Below are 18,269 nucleotides of genomic sequence, written 5' to 3' on the forward strand. Positions count from 1 at the left end.
GCTTCTAGGCGCGTCTGGCCCGGGGCGCGCCTGGCCGCGGGCTCTCCCGACCCCGGAGCCGAGCGGAGGGCGGGCGACGCCTGGAGCCGGCTTCCCGGCCCCGCGCGGGCCAGCTCCGGCCCCGAGAGGCCTGGGGAGAAGGGAGAGGCCGAGACGTGGCCGGCCCGGGGCGCGGGAGCTTGAGTGTGGGGACCCTCGGAAGGCTCACCCCCCCATTTTTTTTTTTTTTTAACATATGTACCCATTTTGGGGTCCGTTAAATCCGCGGTGGGGGTGCCATCGGACGGCTTGAGCCCCCTCCATTCTTCATCAGATCACCCCCAACCACTCCAGATAAGCACTTAATGCGACTACATCTGGCTTGCTGGTTAAGCGCTACAGCTGCTAACTAAAAGGTTGTCAGTTCGAATCCACTAGGCGCTCCTTGGAAACTCTGAATAGGTCAGTTCTATAGGGTCGCTGCGAGTCGAAATCACCTCGACGGCAATGGAGTTTGCTTTGCCAAGTGAAGCGTCAAGACAAGCCCTCGACCCATCCCCATACCAGATCGCAAGTCTCCTACAGAAATTGCCTTATCAGGGCCCGGTTCGAATCCTGCCTCCGTCAAGGATTTGCTGTATAACACCGAGTAGTGTCTTTACCTCTCTGAGCCTCAGTTTCCCTTATCTGCATAAAAGGACACAAACCCATCAGGAGCCCTGGGGGCCACGACTTTATTCACCATCCGAAGGCCCTGGAGCCCGCCCGTGCCCTCCCCCCTCTTCCGGCTCAGAAGACCCGCACCGACTCCAGCTGCACGTCCCCGCCCACCTCCAGCAGGCGCACGCGCGCCAGCGGCATCCGGTGCCGGAACACGTGATATTCCGAGTCCCCGACCACGGCCTGGAGGGGCAAGGGGGCCCTGGATAAGCTTCCGGAGGCTGACCACGTGGGTTCGCACCCGACTCTGACACACGCTGTGTGACCCTGGGCAAGTCACGCAGGCCCGCTGGGCCTCGGTTTCCCCACCTGGAACACGGGGCTAGTGTTGATTCTAACCTCTCGCTTTAAGGATGAGATGCGTCTACTGTTTGGTACACAAGTGCTTTTTAAGTGTTGGTGGCTGGTGCTGTTATTCTTAGGGCGTCCGCTATAAAAGGGGTGAACCGTGTGGGAGTGGGAGGGTTGGAAGCGACCCCTCCCCTGGGTTGTCGTTCCGGGCCCAGCCCATTCTTCTCCCTACGGCAGAGCCCTTACATGGGGCTTGGGGCTGGATAAGGGATGGCTAGTCTGGGGGCCACATCCTCTGCTAGGACACGCCTTTGGCACTCCCCTCTTGCTGGTCTCGTCCGTGCCCTGTTACACAGCCGCCCCTCGGGGGGTGGTCCCGGTAGGGAGAGCGTCTGGGGATGTCCCTTCCTCGCCTTGGCCACGCCTTTGCGCCCCCATCCCCAGCCCGGAGGCCACTCCGGCTCTTCCACCGCAGCAGCGCCCCTGCCCTCTGCTGGAGGGGCAGGGCCTTGGCGTCCACACCCCTGTCGCGTCCCACCTTGAAGCCGTCGTCGGTGGCGATGAGGAGCACCTCGAAGGGCTGCCCGCGGTAGAAAGGAACGCCCTTGCCGCGCTCCTCGGGGCCCCACGCGCCTTGCTCCTTGCTGTTGAAGACCACCTCGGAAGTGTCCATCCGGGGATTGAAATGTAGGGCGGCGTCGGCGTCCTGCCCCTCGCTGCACAGCAGGTTTACGTGGAACCTAGAGGCGGCGGGCATCAGGAGCTGGGAACCCGCTCAGATCAAGGTCAAGGACCAGTGGTCGGGGACCCCGCCTCATTCCCAAAGCACCTCCACATTTACAGGGCCCTGAAGCCATCAGACCCCACTGAGGGAGGTGGACTGATAGCAGGGAGCGTGGATTTCCAGGGCATGCAAAGATTTATTGGAGGCCTGGGCACACATCCACGCAGATCAGGGTTCCCCTCGTTTCATTTCCAAAGGCTCTGGGACCTGCCAAGACATGGTATCGATGCAGGATACCCCCAAGTCCCAGGAAGCTCCCTATTCCAGAGAGCTAGGAACAATAGCCAGGGACCCCGATATTTCCAGGGTACCCTTGATTCCTAGAAGACTTAAGTTTCCCATAAGCAGGAAGTCATACAATTGCTTGCCGAGGACTCAGATGCCCAGGGCACCTCACAGTCACTCCCCCCGCAAAACTAAACCTGTTGCCGGCTAGTCGATTCAGACTCATAGTGACCCAATAGGATAGAGAAGAACTGCCCCATAGGGTTTCCAAGGAGCAGCTGGTGGATTTGAACTGCCGACCTTTTGGTTAGCAGCAGTATCACTTAACCACGGTGCCACCAGGGCTCCTCTGCAATCACCAGGCATTCCCATATTTCCAGAGTCCATGGGGAGCTAGACTCCGAAATCACAGGAACCCTAAGATTCCCTGGAACTTCCAAATTCTTAGACTTAGGGACCCAAGTCACGCAGTCATGGGGTGAATAGGTGGAGATGCCCAAATTTCAGCAAGTCAGGGATAGCCTGGGGCAGCCAGGACTCTGGTGGACAGAGATGGCCCTGGAGACCCCCAATCTCTGGGCTGCAAGAACTCTAGAGCAGCTGAGCCTGGGGAGACCTCCCACCCCTCATGGTTGGAGTCTGGGGTCTCACCTGCCAGCGTTGTGGGGAACCAAACCACGGATTCTCAGCACGGTGCCTGCGTGGATACCCTGGGGCAGGGAGGTCTTGTGGGGGATGGTCTGTGAGAAGAGGGGTGTCAGAGGATGTGATAAACCAAGGAGAACCAGAGACAGAAGATGGGTCAGCGGCAGGGAGAAAAAGAACAGGACAGAGACCAGCAGAAAACAGAAAGACAGGATGGAGAGAAAGGGAAGAGACCCAGAGAGGGAAAGGGAGAGAGAAAGTGAGAGAAAAAAATGTTCAAAGACAGACACCAAGAGGAGCACGGAGAGGGAGAAGGGGAAAATTGGGATGGGATAACCCAGAAGCCCCTGACAGTTCACAGTGCCCCCTTGCAACAGGAAACCTTGGGCAGTCCCAGGGCCTGCCCCCAGCATGGACCAGACCGTCTCCCCTGTCCCCCCCGTCCCCTAGGCCCCTGCAGTACTTACGAAGCTCTCCGCCATGGCTGGGACAAGTGGGACCTGCAACAGTGGGTGGCAGGTACGACTGGGAGGCCCTTAAGAAAAAGCAGGGTGGGGCTGGCTGGGGTGACTCACCCCGCTTCCCTGCCCACCGCCCACAACTGGCACAGACCCCAGCCCTGGGGCCAGGCTGGCACATCATTTCCTGGGATCTCTGACCCCCTCCACTCACTGGGAGTTCCCAGGCACATTACCCCCTCTCCTTGGAGCTAATAATAATAGTAACAGTAATGGTGATAACAGAGAAGCTCACTGTGCCAGTGCCATCTTCCCGCTGCCTGGCGGAGAGAAACGCCATGCCAATTTTATACATGGAAAAGTTGGCACCTGAGAAGCCAAGCTGGGGGCTGGGACTCCGGCCCCCTCTCCCAGCTGTACAGCCTCCTGCCTGGACCTGAGGATCTGTCTTCACCAAAACTCGTTTCCGCCTCTGCAAAAATAATTATAACCACCACGCCACCACTAATAAGAGGACTTGAGTTCCCAGGGAGCAGGGATTTTCTCCTCATTTGTTCACTGTTGTACCCCAGGTGCCTAGAACCGTACATACAGGTGAAATGCAGCAGTAAAAGGAATGACAACAGCTGCCGATTCCCAAACCCCTGGGCCTGCCCAGGATATGCCAGAAATCGTTGTTGCTCACAGCAAGCCCAGGAGAGAGGGGCAGTGATCGTCCCCATTTTACAGATGAGGAAACTGAGGCTCAGAATACCAAAACCCACTGCCGTGGAGTCTATTCCGACCCATAGCAACCATAGAGGAAAGAGTAGAAGGACCCCATAGGGTTTCGAAGGCTGAAATCTTTAGGGAAGCGGACTGTCACATCTTTGTCCTGTGGAGCAGCTGGTGGATTCCAATGGACCTGCCCACCTTTTGGTTTGAAGCTGAGCTTAACCACTGCACCATCAGGGCTTCTGAGGCTCAGGACGGGGAAGCAATTGTCTTTGGTTTTCTTCTCTCTCTCCCTCTGTCCCCATCTGTCCTTTTCCTGGCCCCTCCTTCCCAAGCTGCTACCACCATCCCCCCTGCCCCGTTAAGATTGCAGGGGGTGGAGGGATGGCTTAGGATCCGCCTACCACTCAGCCCAAGAAAAAGAACAAAGTGGGGACCCTCCACCCAGCCTCATTTCCAGCCCCCACAGGAATCTAGGAAAGGGGGGAGGGGGGAATCGAGATGCCCAGGGAAGGTTCTGGAAGGCTTGGGAGAGGCAGGGCGGGGGAGCTGTGCAGAAACCACGCCTAGCTGTCTTTCCCAGCTCTTTCCACATCTCACTCCCCTCCCCCAGCCCCACCCAGCAGGCTGGAAGGAGGCCTGGGGCAGAGGCAGGCTGGGGAATGGAAAGTTTGGGTGCAGACAAGCAGCCACAGAACCTGCGCCACCCCCAGCCTCCCGGACTCTCTCCCATCCCCCCACCCGACGTACAGAGGCACCCACGGTGGTGTGATTCAGGGAGCTAGGCCCTCTGAGGAGTCCCTGGGTGGTACAACTGTTATTGTGCTTGGCTGCTAACCCAGAGGAGCCTGGGAAGAAAGCCTTTGCGACCTACTTTTGAAGAATCAGCCATTGAAAACCCTACAGAGCACAGTTCTACTCTGACACACATGGGGTCACCCTGAGTCGGAATTCACGGGAATGCAACTGGTTTAGAGCCTCTGAGAGGGAGGCTGGGCAGCTGCATTGTAATGGAAGCTGCAAGCACCCCCATTCTGCAGAGGAGAAAATGAGGCTTAGACAGGGGCAGTCTCAGTTAACGCCACACAGCAAGGAAGCAACCAGGGTCTGTGTGTGATGGTCTCGTCAGCATAACGTAACAGGACGGTATGCTTTCCGGTTACAGCACCGCCAGCTCCGACTTGGTGCGGTTAATTCTGGTGAGGTATTCCTTAAAAATAAGGGTTTCCTTAGATTTCTTTGTTCCTGTTCCATACATTGCGACTGTATCTCCCAGTGACTCATCTTTTTTTTTTTCCCCACTGTGTTTTTTCACTGTGGCTTGATCTTTCTTCACAGGCAGCCAGCCTGCACGGTCCCAGCTTGCCTTTGGTGATGGGCCAAATTTTTTGCGCTCAGTCTTTTATCAGTTTGAAAACCTGGGTCATTTCTTTAACTCTGATTGGTGCACACTTGATTCTTATTCATTTGGGCTTATGATCTTTTTATCAGTTCTGAAATAATACTTCTGTGAGCACTTTTTTCATTTCCAAGTAATTAATTCATGTACTTATTTCCCAATAGTCTTTCTTAATTGAGGTGTAATTTGCATTAAATAAACTGTGCAGATTTTAAGAGTTTAGTTTGTGAAGTTTGACAATTATATACCAGTTGCCATCTGAGTTGATTGTGCTCGGCTGCTAACCCCGAGGTGCCTTGGAAGAAAGGCTTGCTGATCTACTTTGGAAAACTCAGCCACTGAAAACCCTACGGAGGTGACCCCATGTGTGTCAGGGCAGAACTGTGCTCCATAGGGTTTTCGAGTTTCCAGTGGCTGCTTTTTCAGAAGTACGCCTTTCTTCCAAGGTGCCTCTGGTGGACTCGAACCTCCAGCCTTTCAGTTAGCAGCCAAGGGAGCTGTTTGCATGACACAGGGACTCCGACAAACGTATGTTGTTTTTAGTCGCTGTCAAGTCGGTTGTGACTCACGACGACCCCATGTGTGCAGAGTGGAACTGCTCCGTAGGCTGTTCGAGGCTGTGACCTTTGGAAGCTGATTGCCAGGCCTGTCTTCTGAGGCGCCTTTGGGTGGGTTCACATCGCCAACCTTTTGGCTAGTACTTGAGAGCTTAACCGTTTGCACCACCTAGGGAAGCTGAACATATGTATAAAAAAAAAACCTCGTTGCTATCAATTCTGACTCATAGTGACCCTACAGGACAGAGTAGAACTGCCCCACAGGGTTCCCAAGGCTGTACATCTTTGCAGAAGCAGACTGCCACATCTTTATCCTGTGGAGGGGTTGGTGGGCTCAAAGTGCCCACCTTAAGGTTAGCAACCCAGTGCTTAACCATGGGACACCCAGGGCACCTTGACAAATGTATATTTAAAAAAATAAAAATAAAAAACATTGCCGTCAAGTTGATTCCGACTCATAGCAACCCTATAGGACAGAATAGAACTGCCCCACAGGGTTTCCAAGTCTGTAATCTTTACAGAAACTGACTGCCCTATCTTCCTCCTGTGGGGCGGCTGGTAGGCTCGAACCACCGACTTTTTGGTTAGCAGCTGAGCACTTTAACCACAGTGCCACCAGGACCCCTTTGAAAAATGTATTTTTAAAAAAACCCAAACCAAGCCCATTCCTGTGGATCCTATAGGACAGAGCAGAACTGCCCCATAGGTTTTTCAAGAAGTGGCTGGTAGATTCGAACTCCATCTTTTGGTTAGCAGCCCATCTTTAACCACTGCCACCAGGGCTCCAAATACTGCATTTTGTTTCTGCCCAGTTTTGAACCAGGGACCTTTCACGTGTTAGGCGAACATGATAACCGCTACACTATGGACTAATGTGTAGACCTGTTTACTCGTCACCCCGATCAAGTTTCCTCCTGCCCCCTCCCAGCCAGCCTCCCACCTGCCCCAGGAAACCACTGTCATTCCTCAACTTTTAGGAGTCACAAAGTCTTACTCACCAGGAAAATAAGGAAGTGGGAGAGTGGGAGAATTCCCAAGTTTCCTGAATTCAGGTGAAATTCGGGAAATAATTTAGGGAAAAAGTAACTAGTTGCACAGTGGATGGATATAGGAATAGAACACCCCAGCTTGGGTCAAGGTCAGTTGGTTGATGGCTTTGGTTGTTTTTTATGCATAGCAAAGATCACTCAGGGGCTGCTTTGGGTGCAAATTAACCTTCTGGTGAAAAGTGGAGTGGTTAAGAGCTCATCTGCTAACCAAAAGGTCAGCAGTTCAAATCCACCGGCTGCTCCTTGGAAACCGTATGGGGCAGTTCTACTCTGTCCTACAGGGTTGCTATGAGATGGAATCCATTCGAAGGCACACAATAAAAACAATGATAAAAGTACACATTAAAAAAAAAGCTGACTTCTTTTTTCCTTAAGCTTATAAGTCCTTTTGAAATCTACTCTGATACACACGGGGTTGCCATGAGTCAGGATCAACGCCACAGCAACCGGACACAAACACACAGATTTCAAATGGACTTCATATTGATACACATAGTTTCTGTTTATAAATACAGTAAATTTTAACAATCCAATCAGCTTTAAGGCCTTTTTTTCTGTAATGTTTGGTCTCAATTATAAACTTAGTTTATATATCTTCAATGGTTTAAACCACATCTATGAATTTAGGATATACTTATTTTAATATGTATTTTAAAACATATTTAATATATAAATTTTTGGGTTTTCTTAAATATATTTTTGTATATGACATATATTGACATATATTTAAGGAGACCTGGTAGTGCAATAGTTAAGTGCTTGGCAACTAACAGAAAGGTTGGTGGTTTGAACTCACCCAATGGCTCCGTGTGAGAAAGACCTAGCAATCAGCTCCCAAAAAGATTATAGCCAGAAAAACCCTAGGGGGCAGTGTTCCTGTATCACATGGGTCGCCATGGGTTGGAATCAACTCAGCGGTACCCAATAACAATAATATATATTTAATATGTTTTAATATATTAATTTGGACCCCTGGTGGCTCAGCGGTGAAGAACTCAGCTGCTAACCAAAAAGTTGGCAGTTCGGATCCACCAGCCAATCCTTGGCAACCCTGTGGGGCAGTTCTACTCTGTCCTATAGGGTTGCTATAAGTCAGAATCAACTCGAAAGCAAATGGTTGATTTGGTTTGGGGTTAATATATTAATTTAAACACAGAGAGTGGCAGAATGGATTTAAAAAAATATATGATCCGACTATATGCAGTTTACAAGGGACACATCTTACACCCAAGGACACAAACGGGTTGCAAGTGAAAGAATAGAAAAAAAATATTCTATGCAAGTAATAACCAAAAGAGAGCTGGGGTGGCAATCTTAATATCAGGCAAAGAAGACTTTAAGACAAAACCTGTTAGAAGAGATAAAAACGGACATTATATAGTGATAAAAGGATGGATTCGTCAAGATGACTTAGTTCCACCATGATTAGTTGCACCAAAGCTGGAGCACCTGAATATATAAAGCAAACACTGATAGAACTGAAGAGAGAAATAGATAGTACTATGATAATAGTTTGAGACTCCAGTACACTGCTTTCAATATTGGACAGAACATCTAGAAAGAAGATCAACCAGGAGACAGAGGACCTGAACGATACTATAAACCAACTAGATTTAACAGAACATTTCACTCAACAAGAGCACAATATGCATTCTACTCCAGTACACATGGATCATTCTCCAGGACAGAGCACACATTAGATCACAAAGCAAATCCTGATAAATTTTAAAAGACTGAAATCATACAAAGTATTTTCTCCAACTATAACAGAGTAAAGCTAGAAATCAATAACAGAAAAAATTTTAAAACCCACTGGAAAATACACAAACATATGGAAATTAAACAATGCACTATTAAACTATCAATGGGTCAAGGAAGAAATAGCAAATTACTTAGAGTCAAATAAACATGAAAACACAACATATCAAAACTTACGGGAGGCAGCAAAGGCAGTACACAGAGCAAAACCTACAGCAATAAACGCCTATGTGACAAAAGAAGATCTCAAACAGCAGCCTGACTCTACAACTTAAGGAAGTAGAAAGAGAAGAGCAAATTAAGTCTAAACCTACCGGAAGAAAGAAAATAAAGATCAGAGCTGAATAAATAAAATTGAAAACAGAAAAAAAAAAAAATAGAATCAACAAAACTAGAAGCTGGCTCTTTGAAAAGATCAATATAATTGACAAACTTTTAGCTAGGCTCAAAAAAAAAAAAGAGAAAAGAGGCAGATAACCAAAATAAGAAATGAAACAGGAGATATTACAACTGATCAAATAGAAATAAAGAGAATTATGACAGAATATTATTAAAAACTATACAGCAACAAACTGGATAAAACCAAACCAAACCAAACCCAGTGCCGTTGAATCAATTCCAACTCATAGTGACCCTACAGGACAGAGTAGAACTGCCCCATAGAGTTTCCAAGGAGCGCCTGGCAGATTTGAACTGCCGACCCTTTGGTTAGCAGCCGTAGCACTTAACCACTACGCCGCCAGGGTTTCCAACAAACTGGATAATCTGGATGAAATGGACAAATGCAGAAGCAGACAACCTACTCAAACTGACTCAAGTGGAAATAGAAGAGCTCAACAGACCCAAAGTAAGTGAAGAGATTGAATCAGTGATCAAAAACTTTCCAACGAAAAAAGTCCTGGACCTGATGGTTCACTGGGGAGTTCTGCCAAACATTTAGAGAAGAATTGACACTTATCCTGTTTAAACTCCTCTGAAAGATAAAGAAGGAAGGAGTACTCCCTAATTTCTTCTATGAAGCAAACATAACCCTGATACCAAAATAAGACAAGCGCACTGCAAGGAAAGAAAGCTACAGGCCAATATCCCCTATGAATATAGATGCAAAAATTCTGAACAAAATACTAGGAAACAGAATTCAACAGCATATTGAAAGAGTCATACACCATGACCAAGTGAGATTTATTCCAGGAATGCAGGGATGATTCAACATTAGAAAATCAATCAGCATTATACACCACATCAACGGAACAAAGGAAAAGAACCACAGGATCGTCTCTACGGATGTAGAAAAAGCATTTGATAAAATCCCACACTCTTGATGAAAACCCTAAAGAAGATTGGAATAGAAGGGAAATTCTTCACATGATTCAGGGCATATGTGAAAAACCAACAGGCAACTTTATGCTTAATAAAGACTGAGAGCTTTCCCTTGAAATAAGAACAAGACAGATGTGCCCGCTCTCACTACTTCTATTCCATATTGCATTAGAAGTCCTAGCCAGAGCAATAAGACAGGAAAAAGAAACAAAAGGTATCCAGATTGGAAACGTCGCTGTTGTTCTTAGGTGCCATCGAATCGGTACTGACCCACAGCGACCCCTATGTACCACAGAACGAAACGCTGCCCAATCCTGTACCATCCTCACAATTGTTGTTACGCTTGAGCCCATCGTTGCAGCCACTGTGTCAATCCATCTCGTTGAGGGTCTTCCTCTTTTCTGCTGACCCTGTACTTTACCAAGCATGATGTCCTTCTCCAGGGGCTGATCCCTCCTGAAAAGATGTCCAAAGTATGTAAGACACAGTTTCTCCATCCTTGCTTCTAAGGAGCATTCTGGTTGTACTTCTTCCAAAACAGATTTGTTTGTTCTTTTTGGCAGTCCATGGTATATTCAATATTCTTCACCAACTCTACAATTCAAAGGCGTCAAATCTTCTTCAGCCTTCTTTATTCATTGTTCAGCTTTCACATGCACATGATGTGATTGAAAATACCATGGCTTGGGTCAGGCGTACCTTAGTCTTCAAGGTGGCCTCTTTGTTTTTCAACACTTTAAAGAGGTCCTTTGAAGCAGATTTGCCCACTGCAATGCCGTCTTTTGATTTCTTGACTGCAGCTTTCATGTCTGTTGGTTGTGGATCCCAGTAAAATGAAATCCTTGATGATTTCAATCTTTTTTCCATTTATCATGATGTTGCTCATTGGTCCAGTTGTAAGGATTTTTGTTTTCTTTATGTTGAGGTGTAATCCATACTGAAGGCTGTGATCTTTGATCTTCATCAGTAAGTGCTTCAAGTCCTCTTCACTTTCAGCAAGCAAGGTTGTGTCATCTGTGTAACACAGGTCCAATCCTGATGAAGTGTTCTTCTTCATATAGTCCAGCTTCTCGGATTAGATGCTCAGCGTACAGATTGAATAAGTATGGTGAAAGGATACAACCCTGATGCACACCTTTCCTGACTTTAAACCATGCAATATTCCCTTTTTCTGTCCAGACAGCTGCCTCTTGAGCCATGTACAGGTTCCCCAGGAGCACAATTAAGTGTCCTGGAATTCCCATTCTTCGCAACATTATCCATAATTTGTTATGATCCACACAGTCGAATGCTTTTGCAGTCAATAAAACACATGTAAACACCCTCTGGTATTCTCTGCTTTCAGCCAGGATCCATCTGACATCAGCAATGATATCCCTGGTTCCACATCCTCTTCTGAATCTGGCCTGAATTTCTGGAAGTTCCCTGTGGATATACTGTTGCAGCCGCTTTTGAATGATCTTCAACAAAATTTTGCTTGCATGTGATATTAATGATATTGTTAGATAATTTCTGCATTCAGTTGTATCGCTTTTCATGGGAATAGGCATAAATATGGATCTCTTCCAGGTGGTTAGCCAGATAGCTCTCTTCCAAATTTCTTGGCATAGATGAGTGAGCACTTCCAGTGCTGCATCCATTTTATTGAAATGTCTCAATTGATATTCCGTCAATTCCTGGAGCCTGGTTTCTCGCCAACGCCTTCAGTGCAGGTTAGACTTCTTCCTTCAGTACCATCGGTTCCTGATCATATGCTACCTTGAAATAGTTGAACATCGACCAATTCTTTTTGGTATAATGACTCTGTTTACTCCTTCCATCTTCTTTTGATTCTTCCTGCACCGTGTAATATTTTCCCCATAGAATCCTTCACTATTGCAACTAGAGGCTTGAATTTTTTCTTCAGTTCTTTCAGCTTGAGAAATACAAAGCATGTTCTTCCCTTTTGGTTTTCTACCTCCAGGTCTTTGCACATGTCATTGTAATACTCTGTCTTCTCGATCTGCCCTTTGAAATCTTCTATTCAGCTCTTTTATGTCATCATTTCTTCCTTTTGCTTTAGCTGCTCGACATTCAAGAGCATATTTCAGAGTCTCTTCTGATGTCCATTTTGGTCTTTTCTTTCTTTCCTGTCTTTTTAATGACCTCTTGCTTTCTTCATGTATGATGTCCTTGATGTCATTCCACAACTCGTCTGGTCTTTGGTCATTAGTGTTCAATGCATCAAATCTATTCTGGAGATAGTCTCTAAATTCAAGTGGGATATACTCAAAGTCATACTTTGGCTCTTGTGGACTTGTTCTCATTTTCTTCAGTTTCAACCTGAACTTGCATATGAGCAATCGATGGTCCGTTCTGCAGTCGGCCCCTGGCCTTGTTCTGACTGATGATATTGAGCTTTTCCATCGTCTCTTTCCAAAGATGTAGTCGGTTTGATTCCTGTGTATTCCATCTGGCGAGGTCCATGTATACAGTCGCCATTTATGCTGCTGAAAAAGGCTATTTGCAATGAAGAAGTTGTTGGTCTTGCAAAATTCTATCATGAGATCTCCGGCATCATTTCTATCACCAAGGCTATATTTTCCAATTATGGATCCTTCTTCTTTTGTTTCCAACTTTCACATTCCAATCACCAGTAATTATCAATGCATCCTGATTGCATGTTTGATCAATTTCGGACTGCAGAAGCTGGTAAAAATCTTCAATTTCTCCATCTTTGGCCTTAGTGGTTCGTGTGTAAATTTGAGTAATGGTTGCATTAACTGGTCTTCCTTGCAGGTGTATGGATATCACTGACAGCGTTGTACTTTAGGATAGATCTTGAAATGTTCTTTTTGACAATGAATGCAAAGCCATTCCTCTTTAAGCTGTCATTCCCAGCACAGTACACCATATGATTATCCAATTCAAAATGACCAATATCAGTCCATTTCAGCTCAGTAAATGCCTAGGATATCGGTCTTTATGAGTTCCATTTTGTTTTTGACAATTTCCAATTTTCTTAGATTCATACTTTGTATGTTCCACGTTCAGATTGTTAATGGATGTTTGCAGTTACTTCTTCTCATTTTGAGTTGTGCCACGTCAGCAAATGAAGGCCTCGAAAGCTTGACTCCATGCGTGTCAGTAAGGTCAACTCCACTTTGAGGAGGCAGCTCTTCCCCAGTAGTCTTTTGAGTGCATTCCAACCTCAGGGGCTTATCTTCCCGCACTTTATCAGACAGTGTTCCACTGCTGTTCGTAAGGTTTTCACTGGCTAATTCTTTTCAGAAGTAGACTGCCAGGTCCTTCTTCCTAGTCTGTCTTAGTGTGGAAGCTCAGCTGAAACCTGTCCACCATGGGTGACCCTGCTGGTATCTGAATACCAGCGGCATAGATTCCGGCATCGCGGCAACTCGCAAGCCCCCACAGTATGACAAACTGACAGACAGGGAACCTTGAGCATATCCCACCTGAATTTAGAGATCATCTCAAGAATAGATTTGATGCATTGAACACTAATGACTGAAGACCAGATGAGTTGTGGAATGACATCAAGGACATCAGACATGAAAAAAAAGCAAGAGGTCATTAAAAACACAAGACAGAAAGAAAAGACCAAAATGGATGTCAGAAGAGACTCTGAAAAGAAAAAAAAAATGAAGTAAAAGAGCCGAACAAATTTTCAAAGGGCAGCTCGAGAAAACAAAGTATTATAATGACATGTGCAAAGACCTGGAGATAGAAAACCAAAGGGGAAGAATACACTCAGTATTTCTCAAGCCGAAAGAACCGCAGAAAAAATTCAAGCCTGGAGTTGCAACACTGAAGGATTCTACCGGGAAGATATTAACTGACGCAGGAAGCATGAAAAGAAGATGAAGGAATACACAGAGTCACTGTACCAAAGAGAATTGGTCAACGTTAATCCATCTCAGGAGGTAGCCTATGATCAGGAACCCATGGTACTGAAGGAAGAGTTCCAAGCTGCACTGAAGGCATTGGCCAAAAACAAGTCTCCAGGAACTGACTGAATACCAATTGAGATATTTCAACAAATGCAGCGCTGGAAGTGCTAACTCTTCTATGCCAAGAAATTTAGAAGACAGCTACCTGGCCAACCAACTGGAAGAGATCCATATTTATGCCTCTTCCCAAGAACGGTGATCTAACTGAATGTGGGAATTATCGAACGATATCGTTTAAGTCACACGCAAATAAAATTTTGCTGAAGATCATTCAAAAGGGGCTGCAACAGTATATTGATGGGGGACTGCCAGAAATTCAGGCCGTTTTTGGAAGAGGATGTGGAACCAGGAGTATTATTGCTGATGTCAGATGGATCCTGGCTGAAAGCAGAGAATACCAGGGGATGTTTACCTGTGTTTTATTGACTATGCAAAGGCATCTGATTGTGCAGATCATAACAAATCATGGATAACATTGGGAAGAATGGGGATTCCAAAACACTTAATTGTGCTCATGAGGAACTTGTACATAGATCACAAGGCAGTCGTTTGAACAGAACAGAGGGATACTGCGCGGTATCAAGTCAGGGTTGTATCCTTTCACCATACTTATTCAACCTGTATGCTGAGCAAATAATCCAAGAAGCTGGCCTATACGAAGAAGAATAAGGCATCAGGAATGGTGGAAGGCTCATTAACAACCTGCAATATGCTGAAGACACAACCTTGCTTGCGGAAAGTGAAGAGGACTTGAAACACTAATGAAAATCAGAGACCATAGCCTTTAGTATCAATTATACCTCAACTTAAAGCAAAAATCCTTATGACTGGACCATTAAGCAACATCTTGATAAATGGAGAAAAGACTGAAGTCAAGGATTTCATTTTACTTGGAGCCACTGGGAACCATGTAAGCAGTAGTCAAGAAATCAAAAGATGCATTGCATTGGGCAGATCTGCTACAAAAGACCTCTCTCTTTAAAGCGTTGAAAAGAAAAGATGTCATCTTGACGACTAAGGTGTGCCTGACCCAAGCCACGGTGTCTTCAGTTGCCTCATATGCACACAAAAGGTGAACCGTGAATAAGGAAGATGGAAGAATTGACACGTTTGAATTGCAATATTTGCAAAGAACGTTGAATAAACCATGGATTACCAAAAGAACAAACAAATCTGTCTTGGGAGAAGTACAACCAGAATGCTCCTTAGAAGCATGGATGGCGATACTGCATCTCACATACTTTGGACATGTTATCAGGACGGATTATTCCCTGGAGAAGGACATCATGCTTGGTAAGGTAGAGGGTCAGTGAAAAAGAGGAAGACCCTCAACGAGACAGACTGACACAGTGGCTGCAACCATGGGCTCCAGCATAACAATGATTGTGAGGATGGCGCAGGACCAGGCAGCGTTTCAATCTGTTGTACATGGGGTCACCATGAGTTGGAGCCGACTCAACAGCACCTAACAACAACATTGAATATATTAAATTTATGTCAATGTCCTTAGGTATGAATTGCATTGTGGTTATATAGGAGGATCATTTTTAAGAAATGCACACTGAAGTACTTAGAGCTGAATTGTCATGATGCCTGCAACCCACCCTCAGATGGTTTATAGAGAGAAATGGCAGGTGTGGCAACACATTAACAACTGGGAATGTGGATGATGACTTCACAAGAGTTGACCGTAGTAGTCTTTTGGTTCAGTGTTTACATCACTGGGACTGTGTGTTAACCACTTCCACGCAGCCATGTGATAGATGAGTCTTCCTTTCTGATGTACCTTTTTATTTCCCCTGGAGTTGGTTGTTTTGTCTTGCTGAGTTTCCTCGGTAATTCTTATGAATTCAAATCCTCTATGCTCTGTCTCTTGACTAACCCTCTTTTAGTATGTTCAGATGCATCAGGTATTCTATCAGCTTCACCTTCTCAGAAATTTCACCCTTGGAGTCTCCTCGCATGGGTGCCCGTCCTGCTTGCCCTCCATTTCCTGCCTGGTGGCAAATGGGGCTGGGGTTCTGTGGCAGCTGTCATCCTGCACTGCCCATCACTGCCATCCTGGGGGTGTCCTTCATCTCCTACCCCCAGAAGTACCTGGTGCCACTGAGTCCTGAGTTGCTTGGGGGTTCTGGGTTCAAATTGAGTTTCTTTTCTACTTTTCCACCTTCTGTTTAGGATTCAGCTTCTGGGGTCTGCTAAGAAGTCACCCTGTCTTAGTTATCTAGTGCTGCTATAACAGGAATACCACAAGTGGATGGCCTTCAAAGAGAGAAATTTATTCTCTCACAGTCTAGAAGGCTACAAGTCCAAATTCAGGGCCCCAGCTCCAGGGGAAGGCTTTCTCTTTGTCGGCTCTGGGGGAAGGTCCTTGTCATCAAACTTCCTCTGGTGTAGAAGGTTCTCAGTGCAGGGACCCTTGGTCCAAAGGACTTGCTCCGATCCTGGCACTTCTTTCTTGGTGGTAGGAAGCTCCTCTCCTTTCTGCTGGCTTCTTTTATAACTGAAAACAGGACAGATCTTGAAATGTCCTTTTTGATGATGAATGCAAGGGCATTCCTCTTCAACTTGTCATTCCCAGCATAGTAGATCATACGATTCTGTGATTTAAAACGGACAATACCAGTCCATTCTACCTTTTTACTGCCTAGGATATTGATGTTTATGCGTTCCATTTCATTTTTGATGATCTCCAGTTTTCCTAGAGTCATACTTTGTACACTCCACATTTTGATTATTAATGGATGTCTGCAGCTGTTTATTCTGAGTCATGCCATACCAACAAATGAAGGTCCTGGAAGCTTAATTCCATCCTAGTCATTAAGGTCAACTCTACTTTGAGGGGCAGCTCTTCCCCAGTCATATTCTGAGTGCCTACCAACATGAGGGGCTCATCTTCCGGCACTGTATCAATGTTCCACTGCTATTCATAAGATTTACACTGGCTAATTTTTTTCGTAAGTAAACTACCAGGTCCTTCTCCCTAGTCTGTTCTAGTCCAGAAGCTGAGCTGAAACCTGTCCACCAAGGGGGACCCTACTGGTATTTGAACACCAGCAGCATAGCTTCCAGCATCACAGCAACACGTGAACTCCCACAGTACAACAAACCGACAGACACATGGGGGCCAGAAAGTCCAGAGTCTATGATATTCTCTTTTGACAAGGATTCTTCTATGGAATCTCTGATCAAAATGTTCAGTAATGGTAGCCAGGCACCATCCAGTTCTTCTGGTCTCATGGCAAAGGAGGCAGTTGTTCATGGAGGCAATTAGCCAGGCATTTCCTATCCTCCTCCTATTTCTGACTCTCCTTCTTCCACTGTTGCTCCAGGTGAATAGAGACTAACTGCTGTGCCTTGGATGGCCGCTTGCAAGCTTTAAGACCCCAGGCAGTACACAGCAAACTAGGAGGTAGAACAGAAGCTCTAAACACATTATCAGGCCGGTTAACTGGGATGTCGCACGAAACCATGACCCTAAACCTCCAAACCAAGGAACCAAATCCCATGAGGTGCTTGGTTGTACAGAAGCAGCCTCAGCAGCTACTTTTTTTTTTTTTTTTTTTTATCACTTAGTAAATACACCTATTGCAGAATTTTGCCAATTCAACTTTTTACAGGTGTACCATTTACTGACAGTAATGACAGTAACTCCGTGTGGGATCTTCTGAAAGTGCCTTAACCCCAATTTTCCCATTTGCCAATCTGTAAAATGGGGACAATGACACTAGTAGCCTTATAAAGTCCTTGTAAGCAACCAGTAAGTTAATAAATATCAAGAGCTCTTAATAGGATTTAGCACACAGAGGGCACTGAAATTAATGCTTGCTCTCTTGTCTTCAAGAGTCCCTGGGTGGCATAAACATTGAAGCACTTAGCTACTAACCAAAAGGCTGGCAGTTCAAACCCACCCAGAGGTATCTCAGAAGAAAGGCTTGGTGATCTACTTCTGACAGGTCACAGCCATGAAAACCCTATGAAGCAATACTACTCTACACACATGACGTCGCCATGAGTCAGAATCGACTTAACAGCAACTGGTTGGCTCCTGTGCTCATTGCAAACACATAAATCCAGGAGTATATGTGGATAAACAAACCTGAAGCTGAAAGAATGGTGCAGCTGGCCCAAGACGGGATGTCTATGAAGGGAGCCCAGAATCAAACCCCATGCTGACTTCAGGCCCGGAGCCCATCTGCTGTGCAGTGAGAGGGTGTCAGGCGGGGAAGGACACCCCCCCCCCAGGGGCAGACAGCAGACCATCTGGAGCCTCCCAGCCCAGGGGGAGCCCTGCGACCCGTGATCGCTCCACGCCCCCACACTATCGACCCGCGCCTGCCCACCCTAGCTCCTGACGGTCATCACCTATGTGGCACCCATTCCACTGGTCGGACCTCTGTCCCCAGCCTTCAGCACAACCGTG

The 18,269-nt window shown here is 46.4% G+C and overlaps 1 protein-coding gene across 2 annotated transcripts; it reads right to left on the minus strand.

The window, feature by feature from the left end:
• Nucleotides 1-270: 270 nt before the first annotated feature.
• Nucleotides 271-18,218, minus strand: LGALS7 (galectin 7). Of its 2 annotated transcripts, XM_064293614.1 has the most exons (6): nucleotides 17,946-18,218; nucleotides 3,472-5,950; nucleotides 3,112-3,179; nucleotides 2,651-2,739; nucleotides 1,529-1,730; nucleotides 271-882 (listed from the first exon to the last, which is right to left on the minus strand). In XM_064293614.1, exons 3-6 carry the CDS (start codon nucleotides 3,124-3,126, stop codon nucleotides 769-771), a joined length of 420 nt encoding a protein of 139 aa, XP_064149684.1. In that variant the 5' UTR covers nucleotides 3,127-3,179; nucleotides 3,472-5,950; nucleotides 17,946-18,218; the 3' UTR covers nucleotides 271-768. The 2 variants fall into 2 exon arrangements, with proteins under 2 accessions (XP_064149684.1, XP_064149685.1); XM_064293615.1 differs by lacking the exon at nucleotides 3,472-5,950.
• Between the last annotated feature and the right edge of the window lie 51 nt (nucleotides 18,219-18,269).

The sequence above is a fragment of the Loxodonta africana genome, chromosome 11 (genome assembly GCF_030014295.1).
Source record: "Loxodonta africana isolate mLoxAfr1 chromosome 11, mLoxAfr1.hap2, whole genome shotgun sequence".
In the NCBI taxonomy this organism is placed as follows: domain Eukaryota; kingdom Metazoa; phylum Chordata; class Mammalia; order Proboscidea; family Elephantidae; genus Loxodonta; species Loxodonta africana.

What these genes read in the sequence shown, in the direction of transcription:
- LGALS7 (XM_064293615.1), bottom strand. An exon ending in GTTCCCCACAACGCTGGCAG is followed by an intron (nt 1,731 to 2,650) that starts GTGAGACCCCAG and finishes CGCCGCCTCTAG; the next exon opens with GTTCCACGTAAACCTGCTGT. An exon ending in CCACCGACGACGGCTTCAAG is followed by an intron (nt 883 to 1,528) that starts GTGGGACGCGAC and finishes TTGCCCCTCCAG; the next exon opens with GCCGTGGTCGGGGACTCGGA.